At 33.4% G+C, this 20629-nt stretch overlaps 1 protein-coding gene across 1 annotated transcript; it reads left to right on the top strand.

Moving 5' to 3' along the window:
- Positions 1-4504: 4504 nt before the first annotated feature.
- LOC145695037 (uncharacterized) lies at positions 4505-19583 on the top strand. Its single transcript, XM_081771868.1, has 2 exons — positions 4505-4540; positions 18914-19583. The coding sequence occupies exons 1-2, from the start codon at positions 4514-4516 to the stop codon at positions 19505-19507; spliced, it is 621 nt and encodes a 206-aa protein (XP_081627994.1). The 5' UTR covers positions 4505-4513; the 3' UTR covers positions 19508-19583.
- Positions 19584-20629: the final 1046 nt, after the last annotated feature.

The following is a 20629-nucleotide window of genomic DNA, read 5'->3' as shown; positions in this document are numbered from 1 at the left end:
AGCTTGTTTCATTCCAACATATTGATCATGATACTCAGATGAATAATAGTGCAGCGTGTGAAAATTTTTATTTTATACTAGCTGAACCTGCACTCTCTACACAGGGCATCATTCATATATGAACATGAATCTCCTTGTTATTCCTCCAATCTGTACATGTGCTTTTACAAACACAAGTGAAAGACGTCTTGATAAAAATTGGCAAGAGATACCATAAAGGGGAGATTTTTTCGATTACTTTTTCAATATTTCGCACCGTTTGCAAGATTTGAGCCTACTTCCGGTTGGAGTTTTTAATTCATGTATGATCAGTGTTTTCTTTCTTCTTGCATGCAGTATGTAATAAGCAAAATACATTACACACACAATTAATTATAATGTCAGTGATCATATGGTGTTCATTGGGCAAAAAACTCCAAACACTTAAGATTCAACTTAGAGTGGAAAAATGGTTATCCTTCGTTTATCATTATCATTTGGACATGAAATAAACGCCTGAGAGGTATGCAACCCCTATACAATTATGTGGTGTTGGAATATATAATGCGTAGTATATGGTGCTTTAGATTTTTTCTAATTTCAACACTTCCACTGTATCCGTAAAAATGTAATAAAAAATAATGACCATGTTTTTTATATAATCAATTAAAACTGGACAATCTACATAAAATTTACAATCGATCAGTGAAAGAGTCATCTTTCTAGAAAATATAGTTTCAGAGATCTCATTGTCGAGAGGATTGGCCACAAACATATAAACATCCACAAATGTATAGTTTAAAAGAACTGCAAAGATGTCAGCACAATTCATTTGCATTGATTTCGGAAAGTCTTATTAAAATACAAAGGCTTTGAACAGTAATTTAAAAAGAATAAACTTTATGAAAAGCGGGTCTATTTAAAGTACATACACTTTAAAATATTTGTTTTTATTAAACGTGAAATCACAAATAACCGTAAATCAAAGGTTTGAAATTCAAAGTTATAGGTTGGAGCTCAGGCGCCATTGTTGTTAGTGTAGCATTTTAATAGATAGATCCTACTCTTTCTCTATTTATATACACAGTGTTTTGTCAGACATAATAGAAATATTTTCTGTCAAAACTGTTATATACATTGTAATGAAACTTCTTACAACCATCAGTAAAATTGTCGAAAGGAAATCGGCTTGTCATATGCAAATCAGCAGTGATTTCATATACTGTATAACTTGCCCAAGTTCACAATAATAAAGAACCATTTCTGAGATAGCGATGAGACATTGCTTATTTTTCTGACTGTTTAAGGCCTTAAGGCCTTCCCCCAAAAGTTAATTATTTCCGCTTATTCTTTTGAAGTGATGTCTAAATTGCATGTAGCATAATAAATTATACGCTACATAAATTATATGTAGCATAATATGGCAAATTTAAATTATATATAGGCTTATATATTGAGTACTTTTCTATCTGCCACTGTTGCGAGGGCTCTGTATAATAGTGTGGAAACTGAGTTCCAATAGTTATAAAAATAGTCAATGACTTCATCAATAAACAGAAAATTCGTATTATTTTAAGTTTCGACAAAGCCACATCGAAGCGAAGGACATTTTCTCCGAAACAGGAGGGGTAGTATCCTCACTCTGGAGTCCCCTCAAGTTATGAAACTAGATTAGCAAGTCAGTTTTTACCGGGTGCTCGAAATCTTACAGTATTCATCTTAACATGCGTAACTATTTCAAATGACTACGCAACCAGCTGTTTGAGCAGATACACTGCCAAAATACTTTCTTAAATCGAGAAACCGTTTCTTACCTGTGCACCGAGAATATATTTTCTTAGAAATAAAGAGTTTGAAATTTTCATTAATGAGAAATAAAGAAATGTAGATGAGGTTGTATAAACCGGAACGAGAAAAGATACTGTTACTTCCCTTATGAATGAGAATTTCCAAATCTCACTTCCAAGAAGAGAAATCTATTGTCTCGGTGCGCAGATAAGAAACGGTTTCTCAAATTTAAGAAATTATTTTTAACAGTGTAAACGGCCATACGGATGAGCATGTGTATCGAGTATTATATTACAAGCTCGTTGTACAAATTGGGTTAGCTGGCTGAGCAATGTTTGTTGCCAGATCTGGACTGGCCCTCTGGTCTTGTTCCACACGTGCTTGATAGGGCTTAGGTCCGGAGACCTAGCAGATCAGTGCAGATGATATGAAACAAGATAGATTCGCTGAGTCGAAGCGCGTTATGTAGAGGGCGTTATCCTAGTGAAAAATTGAGGGCTTTCAAAGTGTCCAGATAATGCTGAAGGAAATTACTGAAGAGGAGGCAAGATTTGGAGCTGTCACGTCTGGGAAAGGGGTTCTAAAAGTGTTGTCACATCTCTAAACACACACACACACACACACACACACACACATATATATATATATATATATATATATATATATATATATATATATATATATATATATAGATAGATAGATAGATAGATAGATAGATAGATAGATAGATAGATAGATAGATAGATAGATAGGTAGATAGATAGATATTCTATTGGAAGAACTCTGTCTCGTCTTGTCTCATGAGCAATACTACTGATACTGCCTGATTGAAAGCCATGGCAAGCAAGATGTATAACATATTGAAGATATACCAAAATGCCAAGATTTGGTCTTGTTTGGCGAGTCACTGCTATCACTGTGATCGAGAAAGAAAGGACTCTTATTGTTAGTTACTATTGCATCAACTAGAAATGACTGCATACTTTTGAAATGTGGGTATGAAGAAGAATCATGAAAATTGAGTCCAACGGTGAACAAATGGGGTCGTGTTAAGGAACTAGGTGATACAAGAACTCAAGAGGGGAAGAGAAACCATATGAAACATCTGAGAAGGAACTGTAATATACATCTGTCAATTCTGTAGATGTTGCGGTGGCAAAAAGGAGAGGAAGGTGTGAATGAAGGTACAAATGATGGACAGTATTAAAACAGAAAAGAACTGTGATGCATGGATACTTCTTAGTTTACGACAGCTACCTGCCGGGAAGAATACCTATAATTATTATGAATTGTACACAAACATAGGTTAATAGATTATAGATCAATAGATTAATAGATCCTCCTTTCTTCTGGGACACGTTGTGCAATGTTTTATCAAGATATATTAGGAAAAGGGGAATTCCCAGCCAACTGCTAGAATGCACTCACCCTATTTTTTAAAGATATAGGTGTAGCATGTAGGTGATGAACATGATTTCCCCCTAAGGCTTTAGATTCCCTCCAAAATCGAGGAGAATGGATATAGCACCGACCTTGTATCAACTCCCGCCGAGGATCGAATTATTGAGTCTCCCATGACTACATTTAAGGATCACAACCATAATTTCCTCCTATTTTCAATAATTTGTTATATTCTTACAAGGAAAAAAATCAGGGAGTGACTATCTCGCTTAGTTCATATTACACCCCGAAATTCACCTGACAGGTGCCTCTGAAAATCCTGCTTCTAACGGATTTGACCTCCAATAGTTACATTCACATTTGTAAATCTGGGTGGAACACTTCCACTCAATAGATGCTTTTGAATAAATTATTGCGTATTTCTTTTTATACAATTATTTCATTTTCTCATTAATTTAAGCTACTTTTTTAAATCCTCCTAAAGTTTCAACGATACGCTATGACCCGAAACCATACGCTACTGTGAAAACTACTTTTTTCCTACTTACACTGTTAAAAATACTTTCTTGAATCTAAGAATCTGTTTCTTACCTGTGCAGCGAGAACATATTTTCTTAGAAACAAGAGTTAGATATTTTCATTAATGAGAAATGAAGGAAAACGGAGGAGGTTGTATGAACCGGAATGAGACAATATACTGTTATTTTCCTTATGAATGAGAATTATCAAATCTAATTTCTAAGAAAATATTGTCTCGGTGCATAGATAAGAAACGGTTTCTCAAATTTAAGAAATTATTTTTAACAGTGTACAGTTCAAAATGTGAGCTTCGATTGCTCTTTAGTAATTTGATATTAAAATTAGTAATTTCTGTGTAAGAGCATACGTGCTAATTTGTTGAAAAAGGTCATTGTTATTTGATATAAATTAAGAATTAAACTATAAAGATTTTGTTACGATACTTAATAAATATTTCACTAAGTGAAAGCCAAATATCACATATTATATACTTGAGCTGCTTATGTTTTTCGTCATGCAAGCCATTAACCTTTTTTTTTTCTTTTTATAGTATCTGCTTGTCCATCTACCAGCAAAAATAATTTACGATTTCTTTCTGCCATATTTCTTATGCTAACATGACAATAGATTTCTATTTTTAAGCCCACTTAACTTTCGGTTTCCCCCATTGTTAGCGTGCGTTCTCGTTTGGCCATTTGGAATATTAAAGATATAGCGTCTGAGCAAATTATCAAAACTATCTCAACCGAGAAAAGGATGTAATATATAAAAACAATTTATAGAAAAAAACAATAGATTATTTGTTGTTCAGCTCTCCTGGAGGAATATGGTGCTGGAGGAAATGAAAATTTCAGTAAGTGTTAAGTATTTAACTATATGTGTATAGTGTTAACATTTGTATAGTTTTGACAACCGTAGGGTGGGAGCACACTAATAAAAAGTATACCACAAACGCATGAAATTCATTGCAGGGTATCTACGAGTTTCATTTTCAAAATTCCAGTATATTCAGTATATCAACAAAATTCCTGTACCTAATACAATGATTTTTTTTTTTTTTTTTTTAAAATGTTCTTTAGGAATAATCACATTCTTGATGATTTCCGGTTTGTAATTGTTTTACCATTAAAAGAATATTTTATTTTTAATAAATTTAGTTAACCTTGATTTTTAAAAATACAATGACTTTTTAACATTTTTTAAAGGGCCTCCCTACTCCTCTCACAGCCCTGCACTCTACCTATTGCTTTAAATGACTAATTACAAAATGTATACACTCTTGCTTTGGAAAAATGTACAATCTCAATGGATACAAAATTGTGTCTAAGACAATTACAAAAAAGTATTCTTGACAAATTACCAGTTTCATGATTTTTCCAATATGTGGATCAAAATTCCAGTATATTTCCAGTATTTTCAGTATCAAAATTAAATCTCAGTATAATTCAAGTATTTCCAGTATTTCCAGTATCAGTAGACACCCTGCAATTGCGATGGCACCACATTATGTCAAAGGGTTACTTTGTATTGGTATTTTTTTTATTACAAAAGCAAGGTATACCACCCTTAAAATAAAATTGTTCATTATTCCGTTATTGTATTGAATGAAAGACGAAAAAGTTAGCGAAAGACCGTAGAGTATGGAAACTTCTGAGTTTCAGCAAGTGACCTACCAAGAATGGCAGCATATCAATGATGATAATGATGATGAATTGAATGACTTTTTAAAGTTATTTAATAACAGTTCATTGTTTATAATTAAATTTGCAACAAAAAATTCAATCATGTTATAACAAACAACTATTATATTTTTTGATATTTGCTTGTAATAAAAGTGACAGCTTCTCTATATTTGTCAGAATTCAATGTATCAAGACAGCATCGGATATCACGCGCTCGTGAAATATTTTGGATAAAATAAGCGTATATTTTCACTAATTCGTGCGCTAATGGATTGGACCATTTTCTGGCAAAGTCATGTTTAACGTTTTGCTTATTATAGAATTTAACGTTTCCACAAAGAACAAGGATACTATTTTTTTTTTTTTTTTTTTTATCATTTGATGGTCGCTGTAAGCATTGAATTACTTAAAAGTGCTCAACAAAACAAATAAATACACGTTAAAAGACACTGTGGAGAATATTTGGCATTATTTCTTGTTATTTTGAACATAAAATATGAAAATACATCCACAGTTCAAAGTCAAAAGGTTAGTTTGAACTCGAAAGCGAACGTACTTCCACCATTCGACTCAAGCGGCTTATATATATATATATATATATATATATATATATATATATATATATATATATATATATATATATATATATATATATATATATATATATATATATATATATATATATATATATATATATATATATATGTGTGTGTGTGTGTGTGTGTGTGTGTGTGTGTGTGTATGTGTGTGTGTGTGTGTGTGTCTGTCTGTCCACCTGTCAGAGTTGCCAACAAAATTATCGATTTTATCTATAAAATTATCGTATATTACAAAAAATCATCGTATAATCGTTATGCACCTGATACTTGTAGAAACAAGAATAATATTGCTAATAATAGTAATAATACATAATAAACTTATCTAGTAATCGTCAGTTTCAAGCTCATAATCGGCGTCACTACCTCATCATTTTTTTTTTATCCTTATTAACACTATTCTGAAAAACAACAATATTTTCACCCTCTCGTATTACCTGACCAGCGAAAGAGTGCGGGCGGCCGGTTTTGGAACTAAAATAAAAGTAGCAGTGTTTCTAACCGGATTACTTGTAATCAATCTATCATAGTTCGTTTTGTCCTGTTCGTAATAAACCACTTCACGCATATGCTCAAGTCAGGGGCAGATCCAGGGGGCGATCGGGGCGATTGCCCCAGAATAGGATATTTTTTATTTTAAAAATAAAACCTGAGAATTTTCTCCTTTGTATTATAAATGTAAAATAAAACATAAAACAGGTAGGCCTTACTTTTTTGTTTTACGTTGCAGAAGTCAAATAATAAATTGCAAGAAATTACTTATATTGGCGTTCTTGCTCAAAAAAGAGTCCACCTTCGAAATCGCAGGTGGCCATTTCTGTTCTAGAAATTGCAGACAATATCTATAGTTGTTTTATAGTTGTTTCTATAGTTGTTTTACTTTTTTTTGCAATACACTCTTACCTTGATTTGACTTCGAACAACCCCCCCTTCCCCAAACATTCAGCTTGTATCCGCCCTTGGCTCAAGTTAAGACAAACAGTTTCAAAACTTATTGAAGTTATTTGCAGAACATCTTAAGTAACAAGCAAAGAACATCAATAACAAAAAATATAACTTCTTATTAACTTGCGAACAAACTAACGAGAGCAGCGTTTTACAGGCTGCTTCTGTTTTATAATGACATCGAATAAAGCGTAATGAATTTTTATACAATCTTTTTAATACACGGTAGAAATCTCACTGAATTGTCAATTGTTCTGTGTTGTTCTTAAATTGGTAGTTTCCATTCATATATCACTATTCACAATACATCTGAATTATTGCAGGAATGGTTCACTACAATCACATAACTTAGCGTTCTTTATTAGGCGGAAATAGATTAGGCTATGCATAACATCTAAACTGCAACTTTTAAAAACATTTGGATACACTGCAGAGTGAAACTCTCCGCTCCCCTGTCTCACCGCGCTTGCCATGAAACTGATGTAAACACAACAGTAGCACCATCCTCCCAAAACCGCACTGCTATCCTGGTCAAGTAATACACGTAGTTGAATTAAAAGAATGGATACAGGGTTGTCATTTGCTAATTGTCAAACTTTATTGATTTATTTTAGCAAGAATGACTGTTAAAAATCTCAGTGTACGTGTTTTATAAGCATTTGAAACACATGCAAAATTTATTTGCACATTCAGAAACTGCTTTTAAAAAAGTGTGCATTCTAAAATTATCGTATATTCACCTATTATCGCAACAGCATTATCGTATATAGCCTAAATTATCATATTTGATGATAAAATATCCTATGGTTGACAAGACTTCCGTCTATCTCTTCCACGATAATTGAAGTGAAACTCGATTTAAAATCACATTTGGAAAGCTCAATATACAGTCCGCAGCAAAAACTTGCAACATGAGCATGTAAGTTTATTGTGAAACTACGCCTAACAGTGCATGGAATCAACATAATATCTAAGTGGCACGAATCATACCACTAGAAACCTCCGCGTCCTCCCCTGCACACTTATTTTGGAGCAAAAGAATTCGTCGTTTCACAATAAACCTACGTGCTCAGATTGCAGGTTTTTTTGCTGTGGACTGTACAAAGAATTCAAAGTCCACTCTTGGTCATTTGAACACATATCGTATTTAAGGTATCTACCTGAAGCTCCTTTCAGTGCTTGAAATATTCATGCCCACATATTGTAAAATGCTCGTATAATGTTAAAAAAAAATAGTATTCAATTTTCCACATATTTAGACAGAGCGTACAGAGTTTAAGTCTCATTTTCTGACACCTTTGGTAATTGTATTAGGATCCTTTGTGCTGTGAACGACTAATTTTTTAAATAATTCTGACATTTCGGGTTGCAATCCATTTACAATAAGATTGTAAAATCTAGTTTATGTTGGAAATTTGCACATATACATACCAAAGATTTTTTTCCTGAATAAACTAAGTAGAAGTTATACGATTTCGATAAAGCGTAGTGTTTACTTTGTTTATATATATCTCGATCATTCTCATTGCTCATGGTTCAAATCGGTCAAGGACAAGCAGGTAAAAGAAAGTAAGTTTCCTCAAATGTAGAGGTTTCTTTATTTAAATAGTACGATAAGGATATCCTACAATTTTATTAGTGTTTAACGAACAAAAAATGCCAAAGATAAAACATGTAGGGCTGTAGGAAGAGTTAGTAACTAAACATCATTATTTTCATTTTGAAATATATAGATTAAAGTTAGTTGGGAAGAACCTTTGAATTAGTTATCGCACTGTTTTACCCATAGCTGGCTATTGGAAAGACGAAACATTATAACTCTCGAATACTTTAAGGAAGAAGAGTGTTTATCTTTTTATGGAAGTTATTTCCAAGGGCGCCCATCAGGGTGGCAAGGGGAGCGCTTGTCCCCCCTAAGAGGAAATTGTACTTGGGAATATCGAAAACTCAATAGAATTTTTACATTAGTTACAGCAAAATTTGAAACTATATTTGAAACGTCACTTATACTTGCCCCCTCCCTTGGAAACCACAACATGGGCGCCCTTGGTTATTTCTACGTTAATATCTAATGATTCTACATTAATACAAAAAAATTGTAGGCTGGACAACAGGTGTTACCTACTATAGTCGTCTGTTTTACACCAAGAAATGAAACATTTTTATGAAGGAGAAGAGAAATAAAACATAAGTTAACAACAAATATCATTGTCATGTCCATTTTTCTTTTCAGTTGAAAACAATATTTTTATATTAACGTTTTTTGGACGTATTCTCTATATTGTAGATTCTTTTATTCTCCAAATTTACTATTTTCTAAACTATTAGAAGAAGAGATTGACGCATAGTTTACTGGGAATAACTTCGATATAGGTTGACCGTCCCGAAAATGATGTTTTGAGGAAAATACTCAGGAATAAACGGAAACAACACAGAAGGTTTCATTCTTCAGAACTCACAACATATAGCTTATACGTTAGTGAGAATATTGTTAATGTTCAAGCCCAAGCACCTAGAATGCACAAAACCTCTTGTATGGAAAATATGCGTTATGTATGTGTAGTCAGTAGAAAAGGTATCTCCCCATTTACTACTATAAACTCCGTTAGGTCGAGTCCAGTACTTTTGTGACTATCATAAACGCGTGAACAAATGCAAATAATATTTCAACCAGCAAACGACAGTTGATAAACCAGTGGAAAACTGAAACAGGCCTTTGCTGTTGATTTCATAAACGAAACAAAAGACTACTGTAAAAAAATTCTCTATCGTTTGGAGCATGTTTTCCAATAAGTGCCATGTATCAATGAGATTAGAATTCTCTATGTGCATAGTGTACTATCTCACTACATTTTGTGTAAGAAGAAATGAAAAAACAAACAAACAAAAAAAAAAAAAAAAACTCTGATCATACACAAGTTAGAAAGTAGTTGATTAACTGAAGATATCAAATCTGAAACGATTGAAGGGAAATAAGTTTCCAAATCTTTGTCTCCATTCATGGACCTACTCCAACTCTCCGTCATTCTCCTCATTCAGACATCTCTTTCGTACTCTGTAGGAGAAGATGTTGCACATTAAACAGAGTATGAATTGAAATAGAAATTGAAGCATGTTTAAAAAAATTGGATCTGTGGTAATTCGAACCCGGCAGGTTGAAAGCCGATGCAGTAATTACTTGGTTACTCAGACAACTTATTGATGTTGCACAAAAACTTCTATTGTTAGCTTCTTAAAAACCTTTCATGTAAGACTAGTCCACCCTGTATGAAGAGGTGACCATTAGTAGAGTTAATCATCATTTTCTTCTTCAACTCAGAAACAGGTCAAATATACTTTTAAAATATACAGTTAGGGGTATGTCTCGAAATACTCTTCAAATTGAAGCTAAGGTTTTAATGATGGTTCCACAGCCTAGGAAAATGAAAAGATGACACACGTTACTTTATAATTATTTTAATTATATCAAGACGTTTCAGAATATTAGTTAGGAATCGAGATGTAGGAATGGAAGGATGTCTAGCTTATGATTCTTTATCCATTGTTCTGTTATGTGTGTGTGTGTGTGTATTGAAAGAGGATAGTGTAATATATTGGAAATGGTACTATGTTCTAATGAAAAATTCTGTTTGTGCTTTTCGTTTTTTATTTATTTTCCTTTTCCTTTTCTTTTTTTTTTTTAAATTATTATTGTGCGGGGTTCAAATGTATGGCGTGTTCTTCTTTGTAGTTGTAAGAGGTACTATTGGTTTGTTATTGTTGGTGAGGTTGTTCTTCTTAAGAGATGCCGCCACACCGTATCCTGTTGGAGTCCGCACCAGCCTTCAGTCTGTCATTTAATTCAAAAACAAAGTTGTGGTTTGGTACTGATGCGAAGTTTACTATTTTAGTTGTTCATAGTATATGCCTGAAGCATTGCGGTTGAATTATTTGTGTGTGGCTTGTCGTCGTCCGTAAACTGGGATTGCTAAAATTATTTCATTTGTAGTTTATAAATATACTTGAAATTTTAATTGATTTATTACGTATTTGTTCGATAGGTTGTATTTCTGCGAGGTCATAAATGGTGTCCTTGCTATTTGCAATTTGTAATATACGTCGGATCCAATATCTTTCGGTTTTGGCAATTTCTTCGTTGTTGATTCGATTATAGATAGGGTGGCCATAAAGGAGTACTGATCTGATTAGGAGTTCGTAGATGCTACTTTTTTGCTTTCGGAGTGAAAGTGATGTCAAACGATTTGTTTTAATTTGAACGTTATTGTAATTGCTTCCTTGTTAGCAATTTGCGATGTGCGCTTTGAGATGAAGTCTGTTATCAAGGATGACACCCAAGTATTTTGCCATCCTGGTGGGAAAGACATGAGTATTGTGAATCATAATAGAGTGGTTGCGTCCTCTTCTGGTGCCTTTGCCTCTAGGGTAGCACAAAAGGATTTGTGTTTTATGTGGATTTAGTTGAAGATACTATCTACTGCACCCTCGTTGGAACTGAATTACTTGTTTTAATCTTCTCAGGATAAGTTAAGTATTGTTTGCTTTAGTCCAATCTGCCGTGCCATCAATAAATAGTGCCAAATTACATGTATTGTTCTGTAGTATTGCTGTGTCATTAACATATATATAATAATTTTGCAATTGTTGTTCCTTATGGGAACCTTTATTAAGTAGGATAGTTTCCGAAAGTTTGTCATTAATTTTAATTTCTGTTTGTCGGTGTTAGAGAAAATTTCAGATCCATCTGATGATCGTAGTTGGTAAGTTAAGTTGATGAAGTTTAGTGAGGAGGCCGTAAAGTCAAACGCTGAGATCCAAGAACATAGCTCCAGTTCTGAATTTCTTCTTAAGTGCTTTCTCCAGGTGGTAGTGTACGCGGAAAATTTGGTCCATACAGCTATGTTGAGGCCCAGAATAATGATTTATACCACAGTATAGGGTTCTTAATGAAATGTTGATTTATAAAATTTAAACAAAATTGTTCGAGCAGTTTTCGAAATTACCCTTAATTTTGAGGCTGGGAAGATAATTCCAAAAAAGTGCCCCTAGGGAATCTTATAAAAGCCTTATGTTTAAAATTTGGTGCAGGTACAGTACGTTGATGGTATGGCCTCCTAGGCGAGTGAACACATTTTCATCGGAACAGACAGATGGACTAACCGACAGACAAAGAGACTAACAAACATCGAAAAATTACTTTTCCAGTACCTATATGGTCATGAAATGTGTAAATTCGTTAAAATCTCGAATTCAAGTTTTATCACGATCACTGTATTTCCTTCGTATTGTCGCTCGAAAGTGATAAAGCTAAATTTTCAAGACAAAACATTCTCTTCTTCGTGTTTATCGGCATCACGGGGTTCCATAGGCCCTCGTACATTGTGGGGATTTGCACCACATTAGCTTTTGGAAACCAGTCAGTATTTTTTTTTTTTTTTTTTTTTTTAAAGAAACATAAACTTCACTTAATTTTCAAACCACCGCCCCTCCTATCCTTCAGGATCCGGTGAAGTTTTTAATAAATATTTTTTCTAATTATTGTTGTTTTGGAAATTCATTGCCGTCGGCCCAAGCTTTAGAACAAATCCATGTCCTCTCTCTCTCTCTCTCTCTCTCTGATATGTCCTCCATATTATAACAACTGGAACCTTCACTCTCTTTTCTTCCTTTCTAAGAGAAACATAACAAAACGCTGAAATACTTCTTTAATTATTTTAAATTAAAAGCCTAAACATAAATATTAATGACACTAACCTTAAAGGATTTGGAAATATGGCCATATTATTTTAAAACCTGAAACCCTGACACTTTTTTCTTCTCTTGTACGGAACAGGGGCGCATCCACATGGGGGGAGGGTCCCCCCGAGTCCGGACCCACCCAAAAACTTTCTTACTCAACGTACATTTGTACACTTTCTCAATAAATCTATACTTGCTTAACAAGGAAATGATTGATATAGCATGAACATTGGATTTTACACTTCATCTGTAGGGCTACTCTTTCACTTATAAAACCAATTAAGTTTTGTCATTTCTTTCTGAATACCGGTATGTAGCTGGAAGCATTTTACAATTACTTATTGGGTATAGAATAATATCTGTTCAATCTACATAGACGTAGTGACGTCTAGTATTTTATTTCTCCTCCAAAGTTTGTACCCCTCCCAACAAAAAATTCTGGGCGCGCACATGGTACCGTAAATATCAGAAAGCTCTATAAACGTCTTTAATTATTTTAAATTAACAGTCTTTCGAGATATCGCCATCTTATTTTAATAATAACAACCCCAACTCTTTATTTGTACCCATCGGTTTTCTTTATTTTTAGAGGAAATATGAAAAACTCTTAAAACATGTCTTTAATTAGTTAAAATGAAAATCTAAATACCAAATTTCATGTCTCTACTTTTCATCAAATTTCGAGGTATTGTCATCCAATCATAACAATTGTAACTTTCTCCCATACTCTTTTTTTTTTTTTTTTCTTCTCTTCTAGGGTAGATATCAAGAAATGATTAAACACTTGCCAAACTATTTCAAATGAGAAGTCCAAATACCAACCTAATCTTGGTATTTGGGGAAGAAATTCTCAGATGTGGACATCTTATGATAATAATTGTCGTAACGAGTTTACATTTGGACGAAGTGAAATTGTTATAGTAATGTGCTTGCTGAGTCAAGATATATCAAACTGCCTTAAAACATACACTTTGTCTGTATATCTTAGTAAACACTAAATTCGTTACACATACATGATACCCCAAATAAGTGATAGTGAAAAATGTAGCGTAACGGGCATTACAGTAATTGGACATGCACTTTCAAATGCATGTAAAGTTAAGTCAAACTCTGCGAATGTCCAGATCAAAATTTATTTTCAATTATGTGTGCACTTTTCTAAAGGTATGACGCTGTGAATATTGCAAACAGGAATTTCATAAGTGTGATGGTTTTAATTTTAAAAAAATGTTTAATATTGTAATGGGTGTTGCATAAATTGTAACGGGTGTTACACAGTACGAATGAACATCAAACCAATTTCACTTTTAATGAACATGTTATGTAGACAAGAAAATATTACAATGTTAATAGATAAAAAGTTACACATGTAGTTCAGTATAGAAAATGGAAAAACAAAATAATAAATATATAAATCAGAAGAATGTGGAAAGTTTTAGTATTAAACATGCAAATCTGTTCATACACTGCTCATCATCAAAACTCAATTGTTCTTATGCTTCAGCAACATTAACTCTGGAACTGAACTGGTACACAACTTTATATTGTTCTTTAATTTTCATAATCGGAGTTGGCAGTTGACCAATCATGTCATGAAAATGAATTATACTTTCCAAACTTCCGCGTAGTTCGAACTTCTTTTAGCCGCAAGATTTTAAGAGCATAACTCTAATATCACTTATTTTCGTCCACAAGTCCTTGACAGATTCGAACTTGACGACAGTCTTTGTTACTCGTTTCATCTTTCATTGCCACCAAGACGAACATTACAACAGAAACATCTTTCCGCAAAGGGCTGATCACAACTTCATTCGTAGAGCGTATTTCATCTTCGGAGTCTGTTTGTAGTGTAGGGTTTTTCTGCTTCCTTGATGGTTTCTTGACGAAAATCTGTCGCACTGCAGCCTCTAATGATTTGTTAAACGAATACTTCCAATAGCAGCGTAGTGGGCTTCTGATGAATAAGTAGACTTCTAGTATGTTATGAGTACTCAATTGAAATACGGCACTTCTATGCTCCTTAGTGTGCGACTTAACGGGGGAATGAGAGAGTTCCCCATCCCACGATATCCCCTAGATATTATTTTCTTTGAAGTGCATTTCATCACCTCCAGTACAATGTCCCTTAATTCGCACACTGCGCACCCTTACCATAATTCATGTCTCCAAAAGGCGACCCTCTATAACTTTACTAACTTCAAATTCCCTCTTTAGAGCCTTAGAGCTAGCCTAAGTGCACAAAATATCACTGTCAAACCAAGCTTACAATTCACATGTAACACCCGTTATATTGGAAATGTAACACCAGTTACGCAGTTTTTGCCTATTAAATTAATAGGCCTAATATATAAATAAATAGGGCTAATATAATGATATTCACTTCCCTGTTCTATTGTCAATGTGCTCAATTTCACTTTTGCAAAAGATATAGGCTACTACTTCTGACTTTTAGTACAAATTGTATATATATATATAAACATATCTAAATTGTAACGGGCGTTACTTAATTACATTGGTACCAGAAATAATCAAATAGTAAACTACTTAATATACTAAAAGCTTTAAAAGTCCTGTGTTTCAGTTCCCAAGATGTATGTGTTTGTCTACACTGCAGTGGAACTGAATCAAATGCTTATCATGTTATAATCGAGGGTGTCCAAAAGTGTTGGTAAATTCCCCCTTTGACTGACTTCTTGCAGCATGTAACTTTAAAAGTCAAAAACTAAAACTTTTTTTTTTTTTTACAAGAAATCGATTTGCATAGTAAATTTTTAACCTTTCAGGTCATTTTTATATAATATATATTCAAAACAATTTTCTGTCCTTATACTCATATTTAAGTGGAATGGCCGAATTCCATTCCCCTTTTCCTTCTTACAGTCTTTCTTTCTATTCTAAGTCAAATATCAAACGCTGAAAGACGTGACTAATTATTTTAAATGAGAAGTCAATATCAAATATTATACCTTTACGAATCAGAGTTCGTTATTTACGTAAGGTTAACCATTTATCTTAATACGTTCTGGGAACTTTTAAACAAATGAACAAATATGCTTAAATTTTGCACTATGCAAATATCTGCAAGGGGGGACATTGGCAATAAATATGTGTAAGCAGAGAGGAAGTTTTCATGTAAACAATCAAACAAATAAACTATAGATTTATGAACCATTTCGACTAAGTACATTTGCGGGAACAAACGGAGGTGCAAACTTGCGCCAAACAATAGAATATTTCAGGAATCCACGAATGAAGGCATATAAAATTCGTTATTATTATTATTATTATTATTATTATTATTATTATTATTATTATTATTAACTATTTCTTCAAATTCGATTATGCTATTTTGTTCATCTCTCATAAGTAAATGTTTCAATAATATCTGCAGCATTGCATGATTTAGTTTATGAGATTAGTACTAGACAGTTAAGTGTGATGATCCATACATTTTATTTATACAAATAACGACAAAATAAAACAAATGAACCTTCTAAAATAATTCAAATTTTCAGTAATAACTATTCATACATGAATACTTAATAGCACATTTCCTATAACATGTGATTCCAATTTTGCACAATGTTAAAATCCATGCTAAAATTGTAAATAATAACAATAACAATAATAATAATAATAATATGTGTAATATATATATATATTAGTATATGCATGGTGAGTTATTGACCTTATCACATTCTGAAATGGGGACTTCGATCCGCTTTTAGTGTGTAAAAGTCCGGTCTCCATGAAAAAGTCTGTCTCTCACTCAAGGAAAACTGATTAGGTTATTTTTAAAGCAAGGTACGAATTCAACTCCTTTAAAGTTTGGTATCTGTGTAGTAGTAGAAGTTGAGAGATAAGTGTAGTGACAACGCTAGAGGGATCAAAGTTGTCGGACGGCCTCCTCACGGCTTAGCCTATCTCCCCAGAAATGTATTGTAATGTACAGTCAGCAACAAAAGTTATTTCCGTTTTATAAAACTTATTTTCGGAATAACGGTCGTATGGCTGGAACGTACAACAATGGTATGGCAGGAACGTACAGGAAATTAATTTTTTAATTTACTGAAAACTCTACTCAAATTGTCCTTGTATTCTCGAGTTTTTACGAAACTAATTTAATCAAACGGAAAGAATTCTGTCGTTGACTGTGCATCAAGTAATACGAAACTACTATTTTGCGTGTTCAAATATATTTGACCCTTCTAAATAGTCTCTGCCCTTGTGCTTGTCCCTCCCCAAAATTATAGCTAGTGTCGTTACTGAATAGTTACCGATATTAAAAGAATTTAATTACAAACTTTATATATATATATATATATATATATATATATATATATACAAACGTTATAATCATATAACATACAGTACAACGGCCCATGACATCATTACTTACATCTTTTATAAATTATGAGATGTAAATAGCTACGGATATCTAAGTTTATTCCACGGAAACTAGAGTTCTCCGGACCACCAATTGGTAAATATTTGACTAATAGATTCTTCGAATATTCGTGTTATGCGGATAATAATAATAAAGGTCTTAATAAACGCTTGCAGGGACATGGGTTTAGAAGTAAATGCAGAGGAAACTAAATACATGGAAGTCCGTCGGGACCGTAATACGTCAAATTATCGATGCGATAAAATATTAAATAATACTTTTGATAAAGTGGATACTTCCAAATATCTAGGATCAATATTAACAGACGAAAATCATATTCACGAAGAAATTAAATGTCAACTAAAAGGAGGGAATTCATGTTATTATTCAGTTCAAAAATCTATTGCCGTCGCGAATCTGTAGATGAATTTGAAGTTTAAAATATATATAAAACGATAATCGTGCCTGTTGCTCTTTGTGGTTGCGAAACATGTTCGCTTACTCTGAGGCAAGAACGTAGACTGAAAGTATTTGAGAACAATATCCTGACACGAATATTCCGACTCAAGAGAAAAGAGAATGCGAAATGGCGGTAACTTCATAACGAGGAACTACATAATTTATACGGCTTACCAAACATTGTTAAGGTCATCAAGTCTAGGAGGTTTAGATGTAACAGAAATGGAAGAAAGTAGGAACGCTTTCAAAGTCTTAACTGGAAAATCAATCGAAAAACGACCATTAGGAAAACCTAGGCGCTAATGTGAGGACAATATTAAAATGGATCTCGCAGAAATAGGAATACGAAGTAAAAACTGGATCCAGTTCGCTAAGGATAGAAGCCAGTGGAGAGCTTTTGTGGTCGCTTCGTCAAACCTCCGGGTTACATGCCGTAAGTTAGTTAGTTATTATTGTCCAGATAACAATAGTTAATCGAACAATTTTTCGAATACGGAATAATTCTTCGAATATCGAAAACAAATATTTGGATAACACACAAAAGCATTCTAAAAACGAACATTCGAAAGATTTTAACAGCACTATTTTCTACAAAGAATAACTGATGTTCCGCTTGAAAAGAATTTTTAAATGTAGTTCGTATTGTGGTTGAGCAGGGTTTCTATATTATTTGATCTCAATTGAAATACTCAATCTAAGAGAGAGAAAGATGGTTCACATAAACTTTTACTAACAACGCGAACTGAACAACTAAATTACTGACGTGTGTGTTAAATTTAGCTACGATCTTACAGATTAGAAGGTGTTGTAAGGATTCCCCCCCTTTTTTTTTCAGTAAACGAGGAGAATTGAAAGAGTTAAGGATAATTTTGGGTGAAGCCAACAGCTCTTGCTCTCAAACGTTTCATATATGTATTGTATATACATTTGCGAAGAGAGAATTTACAAGAATTTTTTAATATGAAGGTTATTTCAAATGTTATTTTTTTTACAATAATTACTAATGGCCAGTGGCGTATTTACGATTTTGTTTCTGGGGGGCTTTGCTAACTTTCGGGGGGGAGCTTTGCCTGAAAATGTGAAAATTCCACAAGATATTTCATATACTTTACTATAGTAAGTAAGATTTCGGGAGGGGCTTAAGCCCGGAAGCCCCCCCTAAATACCCCCACTGCTAATGGCACTGTCAAGAGTATCATAATACATCGTTTGATATATTTTTCATCAACCTTTTCTTTCCGTGCAATGAATGGACATGATATATATTTAATTTACAGAACATTTGCAACATTTATAACATGTACAACGTTTACTTCTCATGAACTGTGAAAAACCTAATCTTATTCCCAAGGTTCAATTACCATGTATTGGATATTTCAAAGTTCCAACCATTGATTACGTAATATTTCTTCTCTTTTTAGCTCTTCTTTGCCCTCCTATTAGTGAGTGCTGACAAAGCCAACGGAGAGGAAAGTGGAAAGAGAAGTGGAGCAACTGGTAACCACGAGAGTGGGAGGGAAAGGATTGAAGGATTGGACAGGAACCTGGTAGGGTTTGAGGAACAAACCATGGATTCTAAGGCAATGGCTTCAAATCTAGATAAAAGCACCGATAGAGATATTTCGCAGGACTCAGGTAGTAGTTCTTCCAATTTAGGGACTGTTGAGCAGCATTACCATAAAATTATCAGACATGTTCCTGTTCCGTTGATAAAACCACTACCTGTAAAAGTGGTTAAACATGTTCCTTTACCTATAACGCAGAATATTCCATTTCCTGTTGTGAAACATGTTCCGATACCTGTACCAAAGCCCTACAAAGTTGTTGAGGACAAAGAAGTTTTTGTTCCAGTGACGCAACGTGTTCTATATCCAGTTCTTAAACCTATCCCTGTTCCAGTTCCAAAGCATTATGGAGTTCCACTTCCAAAACCTATTCCTTACATAGTGAAACAAGGGTATCCATTTCCAGTTCCAGTAATGCAGGTTCTTTTCCATAAATTGTTCTCAAAGTAATTCTTTAATTTTGTAAAATAATTCAGTATACTATTTTTGTTCTGTTTTAATTATACACAAAGCTTATATTTTTGTACCTGCCATTGTTTCCTAAATAAAATAATTTGTTTAATAAATTACTGTTATCTTATTTTAGAGCAGAATTGCCCAAATTATCTATTATTGTATAAATTCTTTTATCACGTCTTTTGCCCCTTTATCCGCAATACTAATTACACTGAGAAAAATCCGTTCTCCGGACAGCGGTATATTGTACATATACACGGTATCCTCTTGCTTACTTTAGAAATTAGTACGGAGTATACGTTATCCATATGCTACATATGCACTGCCCTTATATGTTACATCATGCCGTTGCAGGATGTCTGACATCTAACAGTTTTCCGTATAGCGCATGTATATACTTAATGTTACTTTCAGCTACGCCCATTTGTATGTGAGATCCTAACCGCCTATATTCTTTCATTCGAAAAGTATGTAGAAATGGAATACTTTTACGGAAAGTATTATAAAACATGCGTTTTCAGTTATATGTCAGTTGTACGTTAAGTCCAAAAACTACAGGAATTACGCATGTAACCTACCTTTTTAAGTACGCCACCTACAATTTTTTTCTCAGTGTGTAGATATATATTCTTTTCTATCTCAATGAAATAGTATCTACAATATTTACATTATTTGTTTGCGCTATTCTAAAGGTAAAAATACAAAATTATCAATATTAAATAACTACAGGGTATCCAATATACAATGCAACCCGGAGTTTGGGATAGTAGAACTTTTTGAACCTGAAGCGATACAGAAATAATTTTTATACCAAAATGAAACTTTGTTCATGCATGTATTTTTAAACTACGAAACAGCCCGATTGAAGTACACTAGAAACCACACGGTGTTGCCAGATGTAACTAAAACTGTAAAGGATTTTCTTTCTTTCTTTTCTTTTTCTTTTTCTTTTTTTCTTTCTTTCTTTTTTTTCGCAAAACATGTAAATTGACTCATAACTCATACATATGGATGTTCTATCGTTAATTTTCAGTTTGTTTAGTTGGAGTAGCTTGCAATTATTTAGCAGAAAAAATGATCTTTTCATTTCTACCGATAATTAATCGGATGAGGCCT

The sequence above is a fragment of the Thermobia domestica genome, chromosome 9, assembly GCF_964235325.1.
Source record: "Thermobia domestica chromosome 9, izTheDome1.hap1.1, whole genome shotgun sequence".
Classification (NCBI taxonomy): Eukaryota; Metazoa; Arthropoda; class Insecta; order Zygentoma; family Lepismatidae; genus Thermobia; species Thermobia domestica.
The sequence above is the reverse complement of the archived record's forward strand: the minus strand, read 5'-3'. Positions and strand labels throughout refer to the sequence as shown.